We start from the raw sequence: 17258 nt of genomic DNA, 5'->3' as shown, positions 1-17258 counted from the left end.
TTGTTTATTTCCAGAGATGCCAAAGTAGTTTGTTTATTTCCAGAGATGCCATAGTAGTTTGTTTATTTCCAGAGATGCCATAGTAATTTGTTTATTTCCAGAGATGCCAAAGTAGTTTGTTTATTTCCAGAGATGCCAAAGTAGTTTGTTTATTTCCAGAGATGCCATAGTAGTTTGTTTATTTCCAGAGATGCCATAGTAGTTTGTTTATTTCCAGAGATGCCAAAGTAGTTTGTTTATTTCCAGAGATGCCAAAGTAGTTTGTTTATTTCCAGAGATGCCATAGTAATTTGTTTATTTCCAGAGATGCCAAAGTAGTTTGTTTATTTCCAGAGATGCCAAAGTAGTTTGTTTATTTCCAGAGATGCCATAGTAGTTTGTTTATTTCCAGAGATGCCATAGTAGTTTGTTTATTTCCAGAGATGCCAAAGTAGTTTGTTTATTTCCAGAGATGCCATAGTAGTTTGTTTATTTCCAGAGATGCCAAAGTAGTTTGTTTATTTCCAGAGATGCCATAGTAGTTTGTTTATTTCCAGAGATGCCAAAGTAGTTTGTTTATTTCCAGAGATGCCAAAGTAGTTTGTTTATTTCCAGAGATGCCATAGTAGTTTGTTTATTTCCAGAGATGCCAAAGTAGTTTGTTTATTTCCAGAGATGCCATAGTAGTTTGTTTATTTCCAGAGATGCCAAAGTAGTTTGTTTATTTCCAGAGATGCCATAGTAAAGGCTCTGGGCAAAGAAAACGTGCCTGTAAATGGGGAGACGTCCATGGCACAGTCCATCTCATACACCCAGTCACCAGACACCAGTGCTGTCCTGTCTGTCACAGAGCTGGGTGCAGGTGACATGACAGCTTCTATTGGTGAACATGCTGACGGGGTGAGATCTCTTCTACATAGTGCTACATGTGTGTCATAGTGCTACATGTGTGTCATTGTGCTACATGTGTGTCATTGTGATACATGTGTGTCATTGTGATACATGTGTGTCATTGTGATACATGTATGTCATGTCGCTACATGTGTGTCATTGTGATACATGTGTGTCATAGTGCTACTTGTGTGTCATGTCACTACATGTGTGTCATGTGGCTACATGTGTGTCATTGTGCTACATGTGTGTCATTGTGATACATGTATGTCATGTCGCTACATGTGTGTCATTGTGATACATGTGTGTCATAGTGCTACTTGTGTGTCATGTCGCTACATGTGTGTCATGTGGCTACATGTGTGTCATTGTGCTACATGTGTGTCATTGTGATACATGTGTGTCATTGTGCTACATGTGTGTCATTGTGATACATGTGTGTCATGTTGCTACATGTGTGTCATTGTGCTACATGTGTGTCATTGTGCTACTTGTGTGTCATGTCGCTACATGTGTGTCATGTGGCTACATGTGTGTCATGTGGCTACATGTGTGTCATTGTGATACATGTGTGTCATTGTGATACATGTGTGTCATTGTAAAACATGTGTGTCATTGTGATACATGTGTGTCATGTCACTACATGTGTGTCATTGTGCTACATATGTGTCATGTGGCTACATGTGTGTCATTGTGATACATGTGTGTCATTGTGCTACATGTGTGTCATTGTAAAACATGTGTGTCATTGTGCTACATGTGTGTCATGTCGCTACATGTGTGTCATTGTGATACATATGTGTCATGTGGCTACATGTGTGTCATTGTGATACATGTGTGTCATTGTGCTACATGTGTGTCATTGTGCTACATGTGTGTCATTGTAAAACATGTGTGTCATTGTGATACATGTGTGTCATTGTAAAACATGTGTGTCATGTCGCTACATGTGTGTCATTGTAAAACATGTGTGTCATTGTGATACATGTGTGTCATTGTGATACATGTGTGTCATTGTAAAACATGTGTGTCATGTCGCTACATGTGTGTCATTGTGCTACATGTGTGTCATTGTGCTACATGTGTGTCATGTGGCTACATGTGTGTCATAGTGCTACATGTGTGTCATTGTACTACATGTGTGTCATTGTGATACATGTGTGTCATTGTGCTACATGTGTGTCATTGTAAAACATGTGTGTCATTGTGCTACTTGTGTGTCATGTCGCTACATGTGTGTCATGTGGCTACATGTGTGTCATGTGGCTACATGTGTGTCATTGTGATACATATGTGTCATTGTAAAACATGTGTGTCATTGTGCTACATGTGTGTCATGTCGCTACATGTGTGTCATTGTGATACATATGTGTCATGTGGCTACATGTGTGTCATTGTGCTACATGTGTGTCATTGTGCTACATGTGTGTCATTGTGCTACATGTGTGTCATTGTGCTACATGTGTGTCATTGTGCTACATGTGTGTCATTGTAAAACATGTGTGTCATTGTGATACATGTGTGTCATTGTAAAACATGTGTGTCATGTCGCTACATGTGTGTCATTGTAAAACATGTGTGTCATTGTGATACATGTGTGTCATTGTGATACATATGTGTCATGTGGCTACATGTGTGTCATAGTGCTACATGTGTGTCATTGTACTACATGTGTGTCATTGTGATACATGTGTGTCATTGTGATACATGTGTGTCAATGTGATACATGTGTGTCATAGTGCTATATGTGTGTCATGTGGCTACATGTGTGTCATTGTGCTACATGTGTGTCATGTGGCTACATGTGTGTCATTGTGCTACATGTGTGTCATGTGGCTACATGTGTGTCATTGTGCTACATGTGTGTCATGTCGCTACATGTGTTTCATTGTGCTAACCTAAACTGACCACTCTAATCTAAACTGACCACTCTAACCTAAACTGACCACTCTAACCTAAGCTGACCACTCTAACCTAAACTGACCACTCTAACCTAAACTGACCACTCTAACCTAAACTGACCACTCTAACCTAAACTGACCACTCTAACCTTATCCTTACAGAGCACCCAAGAAGACTTACCATTCCCCAGTATGCAGAGTTTGGCGGCCAAAGTCTCCCCCTCCATTGTTGCTGAAACCCTGCAGTCAGCTGATGATATGACAGCAGTGTCTGGAGCTGGACACACTTATCCACCTGGTCTGGATGAGTTCACCTACAAACTTTCAGTTGACGAAGCTCGGATTTTGGTGGATCTGTTAAAACTATCTGTAGCAAGACGAGTTGCTGGTGGCAAAAAAACTTTGTCTGATGTTCTTACTGCTCTAGGCAAGGCTTCCTCACAGGTAAGAAATGTTTTCACATCCCACCCACTGGTCACATCACATCCCACCCACTGGTCACATCCCACCCACTGGTCACATCACATCCCACCCACTGGTCACATCCCACCCTCTGGTCACATCACATCCCACCCACTGGTCACATCTCACCCACTGGTCACATCTCACCCACTGGTCACATCTCACCCACTGGTCACATCCCACCCACTGGTCACATCCCACCCACTGGTCACATCCCACCCTCTGGTCACATCACATCCCACCCACTGGTCACATCTCACCCACTGGTCACATCTCACCCACTGGTCACATCTCACCCACTGGTCACATCCCACCCACTGGTCACATCCCACCCTCTGGTCACATCACATCCCACCCACCGGTCACATCCCACCCACTGGTCACATCACATCCCACCCACTGGTCACATCCCACCCAATGGTCACATCACATCCCACCCACTGGTCACATCACATCCCACCCACTGGTCACATCCCACCCACTGGTCACATCACATCCCACCTACTGGTCACATCACATCACACTGGTCACATCACATCCCACCCACTGGTCACATCCCATCCCACCCACTGGTCACATCACATCCCACCCACTGGTCACATCACATCCCACCCACTGGTCACATCCCACCCACTGGTCACATCACATCCCACCTACTGGTCACATCACATCACACTGGTCACATCACATCCCACCCACTGGTCACATCCCATCCCACCCACTGGTCACATCCCATCCCACCCACTGGTCACATCCCACCCACTGGTCACATCCCACCCACCCACTGGTCACATCACATCCCACCCACTGGTCACATCCCACCCACTGGTCACATCCCACCCACCCACTGGTCACATCACATCCCACCCACTGGTCACATCCCACCCACTGGTCACATCACATCCCACCCACTGGACACATCACATCACACCCACTGGTCACATCACATCCCACCCACTGGTCACATCACATCCCACCCACTGGTCACATCCCATCACACCCACTGGTCACATCACATCCCACCCACTGGTCAAATCACATCACACCCACTGGTCACATCCCACCCACTGGTCACATCACATCCCACCCACTGGTCACATCACATCACACTGGTCACATCACATCCCACCCACCGGTCACATCCCACCCACTGGTCACATCCCACCCACTGGTCACATCCCATCCCACCCACTGGTCACATCACATCCCACCCACTGGTCACATCACATCCCACCCACTGGTCACTTCACATCCCACCCACTGGTCACATCACATCCCACCCACTGGTCACATCACATCCCACCCACTGGTCTCATCCCATCACACCCACTGGTCACATAACATCCCACCCACTGGTCACATCCCACCCACTGGTCACATCACATCCCACCCACTGGTCACATCACATCCCACCCACTGGTCAAATCACATCACACCCACTGGTCACATCACATCCCACTGGTCACATAACATCACACCCACTGGTCACATCACATCCCACCCACTGGTCACATCACATCCCACCCACTGGTCACATCACATCCCACCCACTGGTCACTTCACATCCCACCCACTGGTCACATCACATCCCACCCACTGGTCACATCACACCCACTGGTCACATCCCACCCACTGGTCACATTCCACCCACTGGTCACATCACATCCCACCTACTGGTCACATCACATCACACTGGTCACATCACATCCCACCCACTGGTCACATCCCATCCCACCCACTGGTCACATCACATCCCACCCACTGGTCACATCACATCCCACCCACTGGTCAAATCACATCACACCCACTGGTCACATCCCACCCACTGGTCACATCACATCCCACCCACTGGTCACATCACATCCCACCCACTGGTCACATCACATCCCACCCACTGGTCACATCACATCCCACCCACTGGTCACATCACATCACACTGGTCACATCACATCCCACCCACTGGTCACATCCCATCCCACCCACTGGTCACATCACATCCCACCCACTGGTCACATCACATCCCACCCACTGGTCAAATCACATCACACCCACTGGTCACATCACATCCCACCCACTGGTCAAATCACATCACACCCACTGGTCACATCCCACCCACTGGTCACATCACATCCCACCCACTGTTCACATCACATCACACTGGTCACATCACATCCCACCCACCGGTCACATCCCACCCACTGGTCACATCCCACCCACTGGTCACATCCCATCCCACCCACTGGTCACATCACATCCCACCCGCTGGTCACATCACATCACACCCACTGGTCACATCCCACCCACTGGTCACATCCCACCCACTGGTCCCATCCCATCCCACCCACTGGTCACATAACATCCCACCCACTGGTCACATCCCATCCCACCCACTGGTCACATAACATCCCACCCACTGGTCACATCACATCCACTGATCACATAACATCCCACCCACTGGTCACATCACATCCCACCCACTGGTCACATCACATCCCACCCACTGGTCACATCACATCCCACCCACTGGTCACATCACATCCCACCCACTGGTCACATCACATCCCACCCACCAGTCACATCCCACCCACCAGTCACATCCCACCCACCGGTCACATCCCACCCACTGGTCACATCACATCCCACCCACTGGTCACATCCCATCCCACCCACCGGTCACATCCCACCCACCGGTCACATCCCACCCACCGGTCACATCCCACCCACCGGTCACATCCCACCCACCGGTCACATCCCACCCACTGGTCACATCCCACCCACCGGTCACATCCCACCCACCGGTCACATCCCACCCACCGGTCACATCCCACCCACCGGTCACATCCCACCCACCGGTCACATCCCACCCACCGGTCACATCCCACCCACCGGTCACATCCCACCCACTGGTCACATCCCACCCACCGGTCACATCCCACCCACCGGTCACATCCCACCCACCGGTCACATCCCACCCACTGTTGTGTTTATTAAGGTAACAGAGATGCTGCTGGAGCTGTGTGTGACAGAACTGGAGGATGTGGCAACAGACAGTGAAACAGGCAGGTCAGCAGCCAAACCTGTAGTGCAGGAAAGTCAGCATCCATACACAGATGATTCCAGCCAAACAGGCGTTGTCAGAATCCCAGGTACATCCCATATCATGTCAAGTAAAAGTCAAGTTCCCTTTCAAACCTGACGGCCTATGAGGCAAGTGAAGTAGAGTTCACTTGTTTCTGTGACCTTAGCATATGAAGGGATAGTGTGGTCAACACTATGCCCAGCCACCTTAACTTTCCCTAACGTGAGTGAGGTACCCATCAGAGCTGGGTGGACTCAGGGACTGTCAACTGACTTGAACCCCAATTCAAACTTGAGACTTACGGGTCCAGTTCTCTACTGCTAGGCCACTCCGTCCCCAATGCCATATAAACAACATAGCAAATTTTACATCCATACCTATATGTGAGGGATTTTCTTTTTCAACTTTCATTATTAAATATTGCTAAGCATAAATTTTTGTCATTTTCATCATTTTGTTCTAAGCTAGTGGTTCAATCCAACTCTGGAGTTGAGTAGAGGTCACGACACACACGACACACACGAGACATATGAGTTGTGATTGGATTTTGTCAGTAAGGACAGTAGAACTAACTGGCATTGCCACTGACAGTTCCAATATGCAAGCGCAAGAGCACGAAATAGTATTATAGTGTGCAGAGTGAGATAACGTACCATATAGTTTTTTTCTAAATCATAAAAAAACACAAAATACATACATTGTGAATGGTGTCAATGCCAACAATACATTCCTGCATTGGTCATGTACACTAAGTGCTGTGACAATGATGGGTTGAATGAACACAACTTTGTACACTGACTAAGTGCTGTGACAATGATGGGTTGAATGAACACAACTTTGTACACTAAGTGCTGTGACAATGATGGGTTGAATGAACACAACTTTGTACACTGACTAAGTGCTGTGACAATGATGGGTTGAATGAACACAACTTTGTACACTAAGTGCTGTGACAATGATGGGTTGAATGAACACAACTTTGTACACTAAGTGCTGTGACAATGATGGATTGAATGAAGACAACTTTGTACACTGACTAAGTGCTGTGACAATGATGGGTTGAATGAACACAACTTTGTACACTGACTAAGTGCTGTGACAATGATGGGTTGAATGAACACAACTTTGTACACTGACTAAGTGCTGTGACAATGATGGGTTGAATGAACACAACTTTGTACACTGACTAAGTGCTGTGACAATGATGGGTTGAATGAACACAACTTTGTACACTGACTAAGTGCTGTGACAATGATGGGTTGAATGAACACAACTTTGTACACTAAGTGCTGTGACAATGATGGGTTGAATGAAGACAACTTTGTACACTGACTAAGTGCTGTGACAATGATGGGTTGAATGAACACAACTTTGTACACTGACTAAGTGCTGTGACAATGATGGGTTGAATGAACACAACTTTGTACACTAAGTGCTGTGACAATGATGGGTTGAATGAACACAACTTTGTACACTGACTAAGTGCTGTGACAATGATGGGTTGAATGAACACAACTTTGTACACTAAGTGCTGTGACAATGATGGGTTGAATGAACACAACTTTGTACACTAAGTGCTGTGACAATGATGGGTTGAATGAAGACAACTTTGTACACTGACTTTTATTTCTATATCATGACTCTGTAGTTGGTGAAACACTGAAAAAACCAGCTGTGGTGAAGATGGTGAAAACCATGCTGTAAACAAAAACTGAAGTCAGTTACCACAAACACCCAGTTCATAGGATGTGAGCATAGACATCTTGGCTCAAGCCCAGCTCATTTCAGCCTTCAATTCTATGAGATGCTTCCAACCTAAGCCAGGTATTCATGCTCCAAGACAAGACGATCAAGGAAGATTTCTATTTTGTTCTTCCATCAGCCACTAAGGCAGTGGATTTGGAGAAACTTGTGGATGACTCCTTGTAAGACAAGGATCTAATGTTGGATAGGATTTCTACAGATTCTTCAGACGGAGTCATGCTGGTTTTGGTGTGCGAGTGAAAGCCAATGCACCACATCATTTTTATGCATTGTATTCTGCATTGTTACACCAGGGATAAGTGCACCAACATTGCCATGCAGATTGCTTGATAATTTCTGAGTTTATTCTCATTTTAGAGTACATGGCTGATATGTTAGCAATTCTCAACTACATGGCTGATATGTTAGCAATTCTCAACTACATGGCTGATATGTTAGCAATTCTCAACTACATGGCTGATATGTTAGCAATTCTCAACTACATGGCTGATATGTTAGCAATTCTCAACTACATGGCTGATATGTTAGCAATTCTCAACTACATGGCTGATATGTTAGCAATTCTCAACTACATGGCTGATATGTTAGCAATTCTCAACTACATGGCTGATATGTTAGCAATTCTCAACAATCTCAATCAACAGGTGCAGGGTGGCGCATCATCCAAGTGGAAGAAAAGAAGATGTTGTTATGGAAATAGAGAACAATAACTTAACAAACTAGACGATTGCTAGATGAGTTGTGGGAGTTGGATTGAAGATGTATCAGCAAACGGAGACATTTCTGTATGTGTGCAACTAATTCCCTACAAAAGAGTCATACCCAGCATGGGAGAGGCAGCATGAGAGAGGCAGCCTTACACCCAGCATGAGAGAAGCAGCCTTACACCCAGCATGGGAGAGGCAGCATGAGAGAGGCAGCCTTACACCCAGCATGAGAGAAGCAGCCTTACACCCAGCATGGGAGAGGCAGCATGAGAGAGGCAGCCTTACACCCAGCATGAGAGAGGCAGCCTTACACTCAGCATGAGAGACAAACTTTCAGGTTTAGTGTTGAGATAACAGACATCAATGATGAAAACCTCAATAAAATTAACAGCAGAGCCAGGTTCAGACATCAATGATGAAAACCTCAATAAAATCAACAGCAGAGCCAGGTTCAGAAATCTTCACAACTACAACGCTCTTAAAGTTTTGGTGTCAACAAATGGTTACTTACCCAGTTATTGCTTAGAAACCTCTGGAGAATTTCACGCAGTTTGTGTCAACATTACATCTTTGCAAGCAATCCGTTTTTGAGGATGCTGGACATTAAATCAAAGAAAAGTTTGTGGCACTTGCCTAGACATATTTCTCAACAGGTGTCTGAAAGGCAACTGTTTCAACTGATTTGCAGTAAAAATTCATCATTTTGTTTTTGTGTGAAAATCAAATTTGAATTCAGAAGAGTTTTGTAAATGCACATATGGAACTGTTGAGGTTCAGTACAAGGTTGAGAACCACTGGTCTAAGCTAATAATTATGAACAACTTCTAGGTCTAAGCTTGGTACTGATAATAATACATGTTTACATAAATCATCTGTCATGGTTTTATCTAAAACATGGCACTATGACATGCTTTATGACTTGTTAAAATAAAACTCTGACAATACGTGTTTCAGGGGCAGAAGCTTTAAGAGTAGAGTTTGATCGTCATTGCTCTACAGAGAGAAGGCATGACCCACTTACAATCATGGATGCTTCTGGAAGAACAGTTGCTGTTAGATCTGGCAAGTTATCTCATCAGTATCTATCACATTGTCAGTGGTCATCTCTCACATTGTCAGTGGTGATCTATCACATTGTCAGTGTTCATCTATCACATTGTCAGTGTTCATCTATCACATTGTCAGTGGTGATCTATCACATTGTCAGTGGTCATCTATCACATTGTCAGTGTTCATCTATCACATTGTCAGTGGTGATCTATCACATTGTCAGTGGTGATCTATCACAGTGTGAGTGGTGATCTATCACAGTGTGAGTGGTGATTTATCACAGTGTGAGTGGTGATCTATCACATTGTCAGTGTTCATCTATCACAATGTGAGTTGTTGATCTATTTTTACTTATTAAATAATAACAAATATTAATCTGCAGGTAGAGAATGGTCTGATTGGTTCCAGGAACTGCGCATACCTGGAGACGAACTGCGTTGGAAGTTTACCAGTGATGGTTCAGTCAATGGCTGGGGCTGGTACTTCACTGTCTATCCCATCATGCCAGCAGCTGCTCCACTGGACACCCTGTCTGACCGCACCATTTTGTCTCGCCCCTCTATTGACCTAGTCACTTGCCTGCTTGACTTCAAGCTGGAGGTCTCTCTAGATCGCAATATTGTGCCACGCCTAGCTGCTGCGCTGGCAGCTTGTGCACAGCTTAGCTGCCTAGGTAAGGGCATCAGTTTAGTGGGGCACCAGTTTAGTGGGGGCACTCGTGTAGCAAGGGCACCAGTTTAGTGGGGGTACCAGTTTATGGCAGTCAAATATTTTAAATATGATTTGATGACAAAGGCTAATATTGATAACTAATGAATGCAGCCAATGGTATCCTATGTATCAACTCTCCCTTTGTGTATCCCAATGCTAGGGGCTAACCAGAGGATGTGGGCCTTACACAAACTGCGCAAGCTGATGTCAGCCAACTTTGGTCATCTGATCAACATTAGTGCTCTACTCTCCAGTCCTTCCAGAGAGAGCCCTGAGGAGATACCCAGACCATTTCCACTGGTTAGCTTCAACAAACTGGACCAACATGACTGACTGATGTACCAACATGACTGACTGATGGACCAACATGACTGACTGATGTACCAACATGACTGATTGATGTACCAACATGACTGACTGATGTACCAACATGACTGACTGATGTGCCAACATGACTGACTGATGTACCAACATGACTGACTGATGTACCAACATGACTGACTGATGTACCAACATGACTGACTGATGTACCAACATGACTGACTGATGTACCAACATGACTGACTGATGTACCAACATGACTGACTGATGTACCAACATGACTGACTTATGTACCAACATGACTGACTGATGTACCAACATGACTGACTGATGTGCCAACATGACTGACTGATGTACCAACATGACTGACTGATGTACCAACATGACTGACTGATGTACCAACATGACTGACTGATGTACCAACATGACTGACTGCTGGACCAACATGACTGACTGATGTACCAACATGACTGACTGATGTACCAACATGACTGACTGGTGTACAAACATGACTGACTGATATGACTGACTGATGTACCAACATGACTGACTGATGTACCAATGTGACTGACCGATGTACCAACATGACTGACTGATGTACCAACATGACTGACTGATGTACCAACATGACTGACTGATGTGCCAACATGACTGACTGATGTACCAACATGACTGACTGATGTACCAACATGACTGACTGATGTGCCAACATGACTGACTGATGTGCCAATATGACTGACTGATGTACCAACATGACTGACTGATGTACCAACATGACTGACTGATGTACCAACATGACTGACTGATGTGCCAACATGACTGACTGATGTACCAACATGACTGACTGATGTACCAACATGACTGACTGATGTACCAACATGACTGACTGATGTACCAACATGACTGACTGATGTACCAACATGACTGACTGATGTACCAACATGACTGACTGATGTACCAACATGACTGACTGATGTACCAACATGACTGACTGATGTACCAACATGACTGACTGATGTGCCAACATGACTGACTGATGTACCAACATGACTGACTGATGTACCAACATGACTGACTGGTGTACAAACATGACTGACTGATATGACTGACTGATGTGCCAACATGACTGACTGATGTACCAACATGACTGACTGATGTGCCAACATGACTGACTGATGTGCCAATATGACTGACTGATGTACCAACATGACTGACTGATGTACTTTTGGTGACTGACTGCTGTTCTTTAGATGACTGACGTTATACTTTCAGTCCATGAGTGGATCAGCCTTGGCCTCGCTAGTCAAAGGCTTACCTGAAGCTCTCCAGAGACAATATGAATATGAGGATTCTATTGTACGCAGTGGAAAACATTTGATGCATAGTCCTTTCTTCAAGGTATCTCATTATTTCAGGGTGCCCCACACATTCACTCATTGTATCCACACATCCACTTAGGGTGTCCCACACATCCACTCAGGGTGTCCCACACATTCACTCAGGGTGTCCCACACACCTATTCATATATAATTTTCCTTTCTACTTGACTGATGAATATCCTCCTACCCAGGTGCTTGTGGCTTTAGCTTGTGACCTTGGGCTCGACACATTACCCTGCTGTTCTGAAGCTCACAAATGGGCGTGGTTTAGACGCTACTGTAATGCTGCCAGGGTGGCAGTCTCCATGGTCAAGAGAACGTCCCTACCCCAGCAGTTTACAGAGGAGGTGATGAAGAAAGTCCAGGACATTGCCAATGACAATCTGAGCCTGAGTTTCAGCCATGAGCGCCACGACATGTTCAGGCAGGAGCAGGATGAGCAGCTCTTACAGTGGATCAACAGGTTTATTTTTAGACCTCACATGACTGGGCACTAGTTTATTACTAGCTATACTATACTTTCTGTCCAAATTTGTGTCTGGGTTTGTGGTCAAATTTAGTAACACAGTTTCATCCCATTTCTAATGAACTCATCTCTGGTGCCACAACCTTCAAGTCAATCTACTAAGATTAAAATATATTAGCAGCATATACCCCCACAAAGCCAAGAAACATTAAAACAGAAACATATTCCTATCCTCATATTCATATTACTATCCATATCCCTGTCTTTATCCTTATGCCTATTTTTAATCACCATTCCAATCTAAAACTTATCCATTTCCCTATCTATGTCCCATTTAATTTTCCCTATCTCTGTTCCCATCCCTCACCCATACCTGTAGCTTTACCCCTTCCTGTACCAGTTATTACCTTCTCTCTTTATCAAAAAAGTTTGGGGTAATATCTTACTGCATTTTTTTATGTACTAGAGGCTATTGACATTGGTAGGTAATTGTGGGTTGTGGGAGTAGGATTTGATGGGAATAATTCACAGGTTAGGGGAGTAGGATTTGACGGGAATAATTCACAGGTTGTGGGAGTAGGATTTGTTGGGAATAATTCACAGTAGGATTTGACGGGAATAATTCACAGGTTAGGGGAGTAGGATTTGATGGGAATAATTCACAGGTTGTGGGAGTAGGATTTGACAGGAATAATTCACAGGTTGGGGGGTAGGATTTGATGGGAATAATTCACAGTAGGATTTGACGGGAATAATTCACAGGTTGTGGGAGTAGGATTTGATGGGAATAATTCACAGCTTGTGGGAGTAGGATTTGACGGGAATAATTCACAGTAGGATTTGACGGGAATAATTCACAGGTTGTGGGAGTAGGATTTTACGGGAATAATTCACAGTAGGATTTGATGGGAATAATTCACAGGTTGTGGGAGTAGGATTTGATGGGAATAATTCACAGGTTGTGGGAGTAGGATTTGATGGGAATAATTCACAGGTTGTGGGAGTAGGATTTGATGGGAATAATTCACAGGTTGTGGGAGTAGGATTTGATGGGAAAAATTCACAGTAGGATTTGACTGGAATAATTCACAGGTTGGTTACGTCAATCTACCGACACGTTTTTACTCCCATGCCCCTTTCCATGCGTCACACATGGCCACAAATTTGACCTCATCCCTTACAAGACTGAGAGGTCTGTTATCAACCTTACTTTAACTATAACACCCGTTTGAATTAAGTGAAGGTCTAAGCTGACCCTAATCTTAAACATATCAACTAAACAGATTTTAAATTAAACATAAGTTAAAGGTGTAAATTAGTTTATATATTTTACTAATAGTTTGTTGACCTACTTGATCCAACAAAAACTTCAATCTACCATAGCTATTATGCACATGAACTAAAATAATTCATTTATCTTGTCAAAGCATCAATCAGTATAATTAACACAAATTACATTCCTATTTTTATTTAAACTTAAACATCTTAAAGGTGCAGTAGGATTATCCAAGTCTACTTTTAATTATTTCAAAATTTATTCATCCAAAAATGATGACACACTTTTTACCTCCCCGCGCCCCCAACATCACAGATTGCACAAAAAGCTAGACCCCCTCCACCCATAATGATGTCACACCTCAACCTACCACACACCTGAAAAATGCTATTAAATTTTTTTTAATATCAATATCCTTCTAAAATATTGAATGAGCTCGGTCAGTATAGAGTATATTAATCAATTAGTAATACAATTTACAAAAACGGCTTTCAAAAATGCAAAATAACAGCAGTTAGCGTGGTCAAGTCGGTAAAGGTCATGGCTGCTAAACTGATATGTCTCGAGTTCAAACCCTTGGGCTGATGAGGCTTGATAGCTGTGGACAGCAACTCTTCTAGTAGAGACAACTCCAAAATCAAACAACTGGTGCCTTGTAGTTTGTTCTTGGTTGGACAAAGGCTATGGAAGCAAATCCAAACAGAAAAGCAGGCTGAAATCTGAGTCAACAGCCTATATGGCACATAACTTAATTGTGTTGGAGGGAATCCCTTCCAACACTAAAATTAAGAATGAAGAAGACAATATTAAGCTTTTAACATTAAAAAATATAACACTGTAACATGAGACTCCATGAACACCTCCTGACAGATCATCACAAAATTTCCTAAAGGAATTGTTACGTCATTTATGGACGATCCCTAACACCCAATCTAAACTTTGTATCATACACATCCAAACTGACCTTAACAATAAAGGAATCCAACTGAAATAAATCTATCGAATCAAATCTTTCTGGAATTGGATTCACATCTAAAATTGAGATAAATAATGATTAGTAAACAATGTAGCTCTGTTGGGCTTTTAACTTAAAAAAATGAAAAGTAAAACCCGATTTGTAATTATAGCAGCATTTAAATTATAAAAATATTGGCTTATTTTTCATTTACTTAGGTCTGATTTTTTTTTCAGAAGGATAAATTCTAAAATAGTAAAGGCTAGCTTTATTTAGCGACTGTTGTGCACCTTCTAACACGGATGATGCATGCAGCGCAACAATTGTAAAAACTGAATGAAGTTAAAACGCCAGAAAGAAGACCTCTCTTATATGGCCTATACAAATATTTGAAAAATTAAAAACAAATTGAATTTTCACTGAATTTCGCTAGAAAGTGTGCTATGACTTTCCTTTTATTGTAGTAACCAAGTGAGGCGAAAATGGATCATGACAAAGAATCATGACCACCCGTCCAACCGCCAACACAACTTTTGGCTTTATTTAATAGTCAGTACAAATGTATTGAGTGTATATCAAAAGGGGAATAACTCTAGCTGACACCAGATGTGAGAGGCCTGACCTAGGAGTTGGGACATTTTTTCATTTCACATATCATAAGCTTAGGTGTAGCAAATATTTTAAGGAAGGAATATTGCTCTACATGGGACTGTTTTTTATTTCACATATCATAAGCTTAGGTTTAGCAAATATTTTAAGCCACATATCATAAGCTTAGGTGTAGCAAATATTTTAAGGAAGGAATATTGCTCTACATGGGACTGTTTTTTATTTCACATATCATAAGCTTAGGTTTAGCAAATATTTTAAGCCACATATCATAAGCTTAGGTGTAGCAAATATTTTAAGGAAGGAATTTTGCTCTACATGGGACATTTTTTCATTCCACATATCATAAGCTTAGGTGTAGCAAATATTTTAAGCCACATATCATAAGCTTAGGTGTAGCAAATATTTTAAGGAAGGAATTTTGCTCTACATGGGACATTTTTTCATTCCACATATCATAAGCTTAGGTGTAGCAAATATTTTAAGCCACATATCATAAGCTTAGGTGTAGCAAATATTTTAAGGAAGGAATATTGCTCTACGTGGGACTGTTTTTCAAATGTAAATGTTGATCTCACTGGGTTTTTTACCATTCCTAGATACCAAAAAATGACCAAAATAAAATGTGCATAAAAATCTTATAACAAGGTTTTAAAATGAATTGCTTAAGATGTTTCAGTAAAACAGCTTTTGGCATGAGAAATCATTTGCTGTATTAACCAATGCTGTCACCATTACTTCTAATAAAAGGAAAGTTTTATTTGAGTGCATATTGTTTGTACAGTTGTTATAATATGAGTTGACAATAATATTTTGACTTGATAGAAAGCCAGATGACTGGACATTATCTTGGGGAGGAAGTGGCCAAATATGGGTGTGGGGCCACAACCATAGAGGCCAACTAGGAGGGGTGGAGGGAGCCAAAGTGAAGCTGCCTCTTAGCTGTGATGCCTTGGCCACACTTCGACCAGTTCAGCTCATTGGCGGAGAGCAGACCTTGTTTGCAGTAACAGCTGATGGCAAGGTGAGATTGGTTACATCACCATGTGTAGTTACATCATAATGTGTACTGTATGGTACATCACCTGTATGTTACATCACCTGTATGTTACATCATAATGTGTAGTTACATCACCATGTGTAGTTACATCATAATGTGTAGTTACATCACCATGTGTAGTTACATCATAATGTGTAGTTACATCACCATGTGTACAGTATGTTACATCATAATGTGTACTGTATGTTACATCACCTGTATGTTACATCACCTGTATGTTACATCACCTGTATGTTACATCACCATGTGTACTATATGTTACAGGTCTATGGCACAGGCTATGGAGCAGGGGGCCGACTTGGTGTGGGGGGCACAGATTCTGTCTCCACCCCCACACTGCTAGAGTCCATCCAACATGTCTTGATAAAAAAACTGGCAGTTAACTCTGGAGGCAAACATTGTCTGGCTCTCTCAGCTGAAGGGGAGGTCTACTCATGGGGGGAGGGAGAGGATGGCAAACTAGGCCATGGCAACAGGAGGTAAATAATTACAAGGTTGGGGCAGACGGGGGGTGGTGTTAGCTTGGGGGGGGGGTGTATTAACTTTTAGGGGGATATATTAGTACATTACCCCCTGTCATTTACTCCCCTGGTTCCCCTACATTACACCTCAGATCTATTACCCCACCCCACACATTACCCCACCCCA

At 43.2% G+C, this 17258-nt stretch overlaps 1 protein-coding gene across 5 annotated transcripts in view; it reads left to right on the top strand.

The window, feature by feature from the left end:
• The window catches only part of LOC131941744 (E3 ubiquitin-protein ligase HERC2), a 216560-nt gene that overhangs the window by 170566 nt on the left and 28736 nt on the right, over positions 1-17258 (top strand). For all 5 annotated transcript variants that reach the window (XM_059301211.1, XM_059301212.1, XM_059301209.1 and 2 more), the window contains 10 exons: positions 711-879; positions 2934-3215; positions 6226-6379; positions 9738-9845; positions 10216-10506; positions 10705-10844; positions 12138-12263; positions 12436-12707; positions 16376-16574; positions 16875-17089. In XM_059301211.1, coding sequence (XP_059157194.1) covers positions 711-879; positions 2934-3215; positions 6226-6379; positions 9738-9845; positions 10216-10506; positions 10705-10844; positions 12138-12263; positions 12436-12707; positions 16376-16574; positions 16875-17089 — 1956 coding nt within the window. The remainder of the gene's footprint in view (positions 1-710; positions 880-2933; positions 3216-6225; positions 6380-9737; positions 9846-10215; positions 10507-10704; positions 10845-12137; positions 12264-12435; positions 12708-16375; positions 16575-16874; positions 17090-17258) is intronic.

This window comes from Physella acuta, unplaced genomic scaffold (assembly GCF_028476545.2).
Source record: "Physella acuta isolate Inbredline_101_S28 unplaced genomic scaffold, ASM2847654v3 ptg000372l, whole genome shotgun sequence".
Taxonomy (NCBI): domain Eukaryota; kingdom Metazoa; phylum Mollusca; class Gastropoda; family Physidae; genus Physella; species Physella acuta.
Note: the sequence above shows the minus strand (reverse complement) of the source record. Positions and strands in the feature narration are given on the sequence as shown.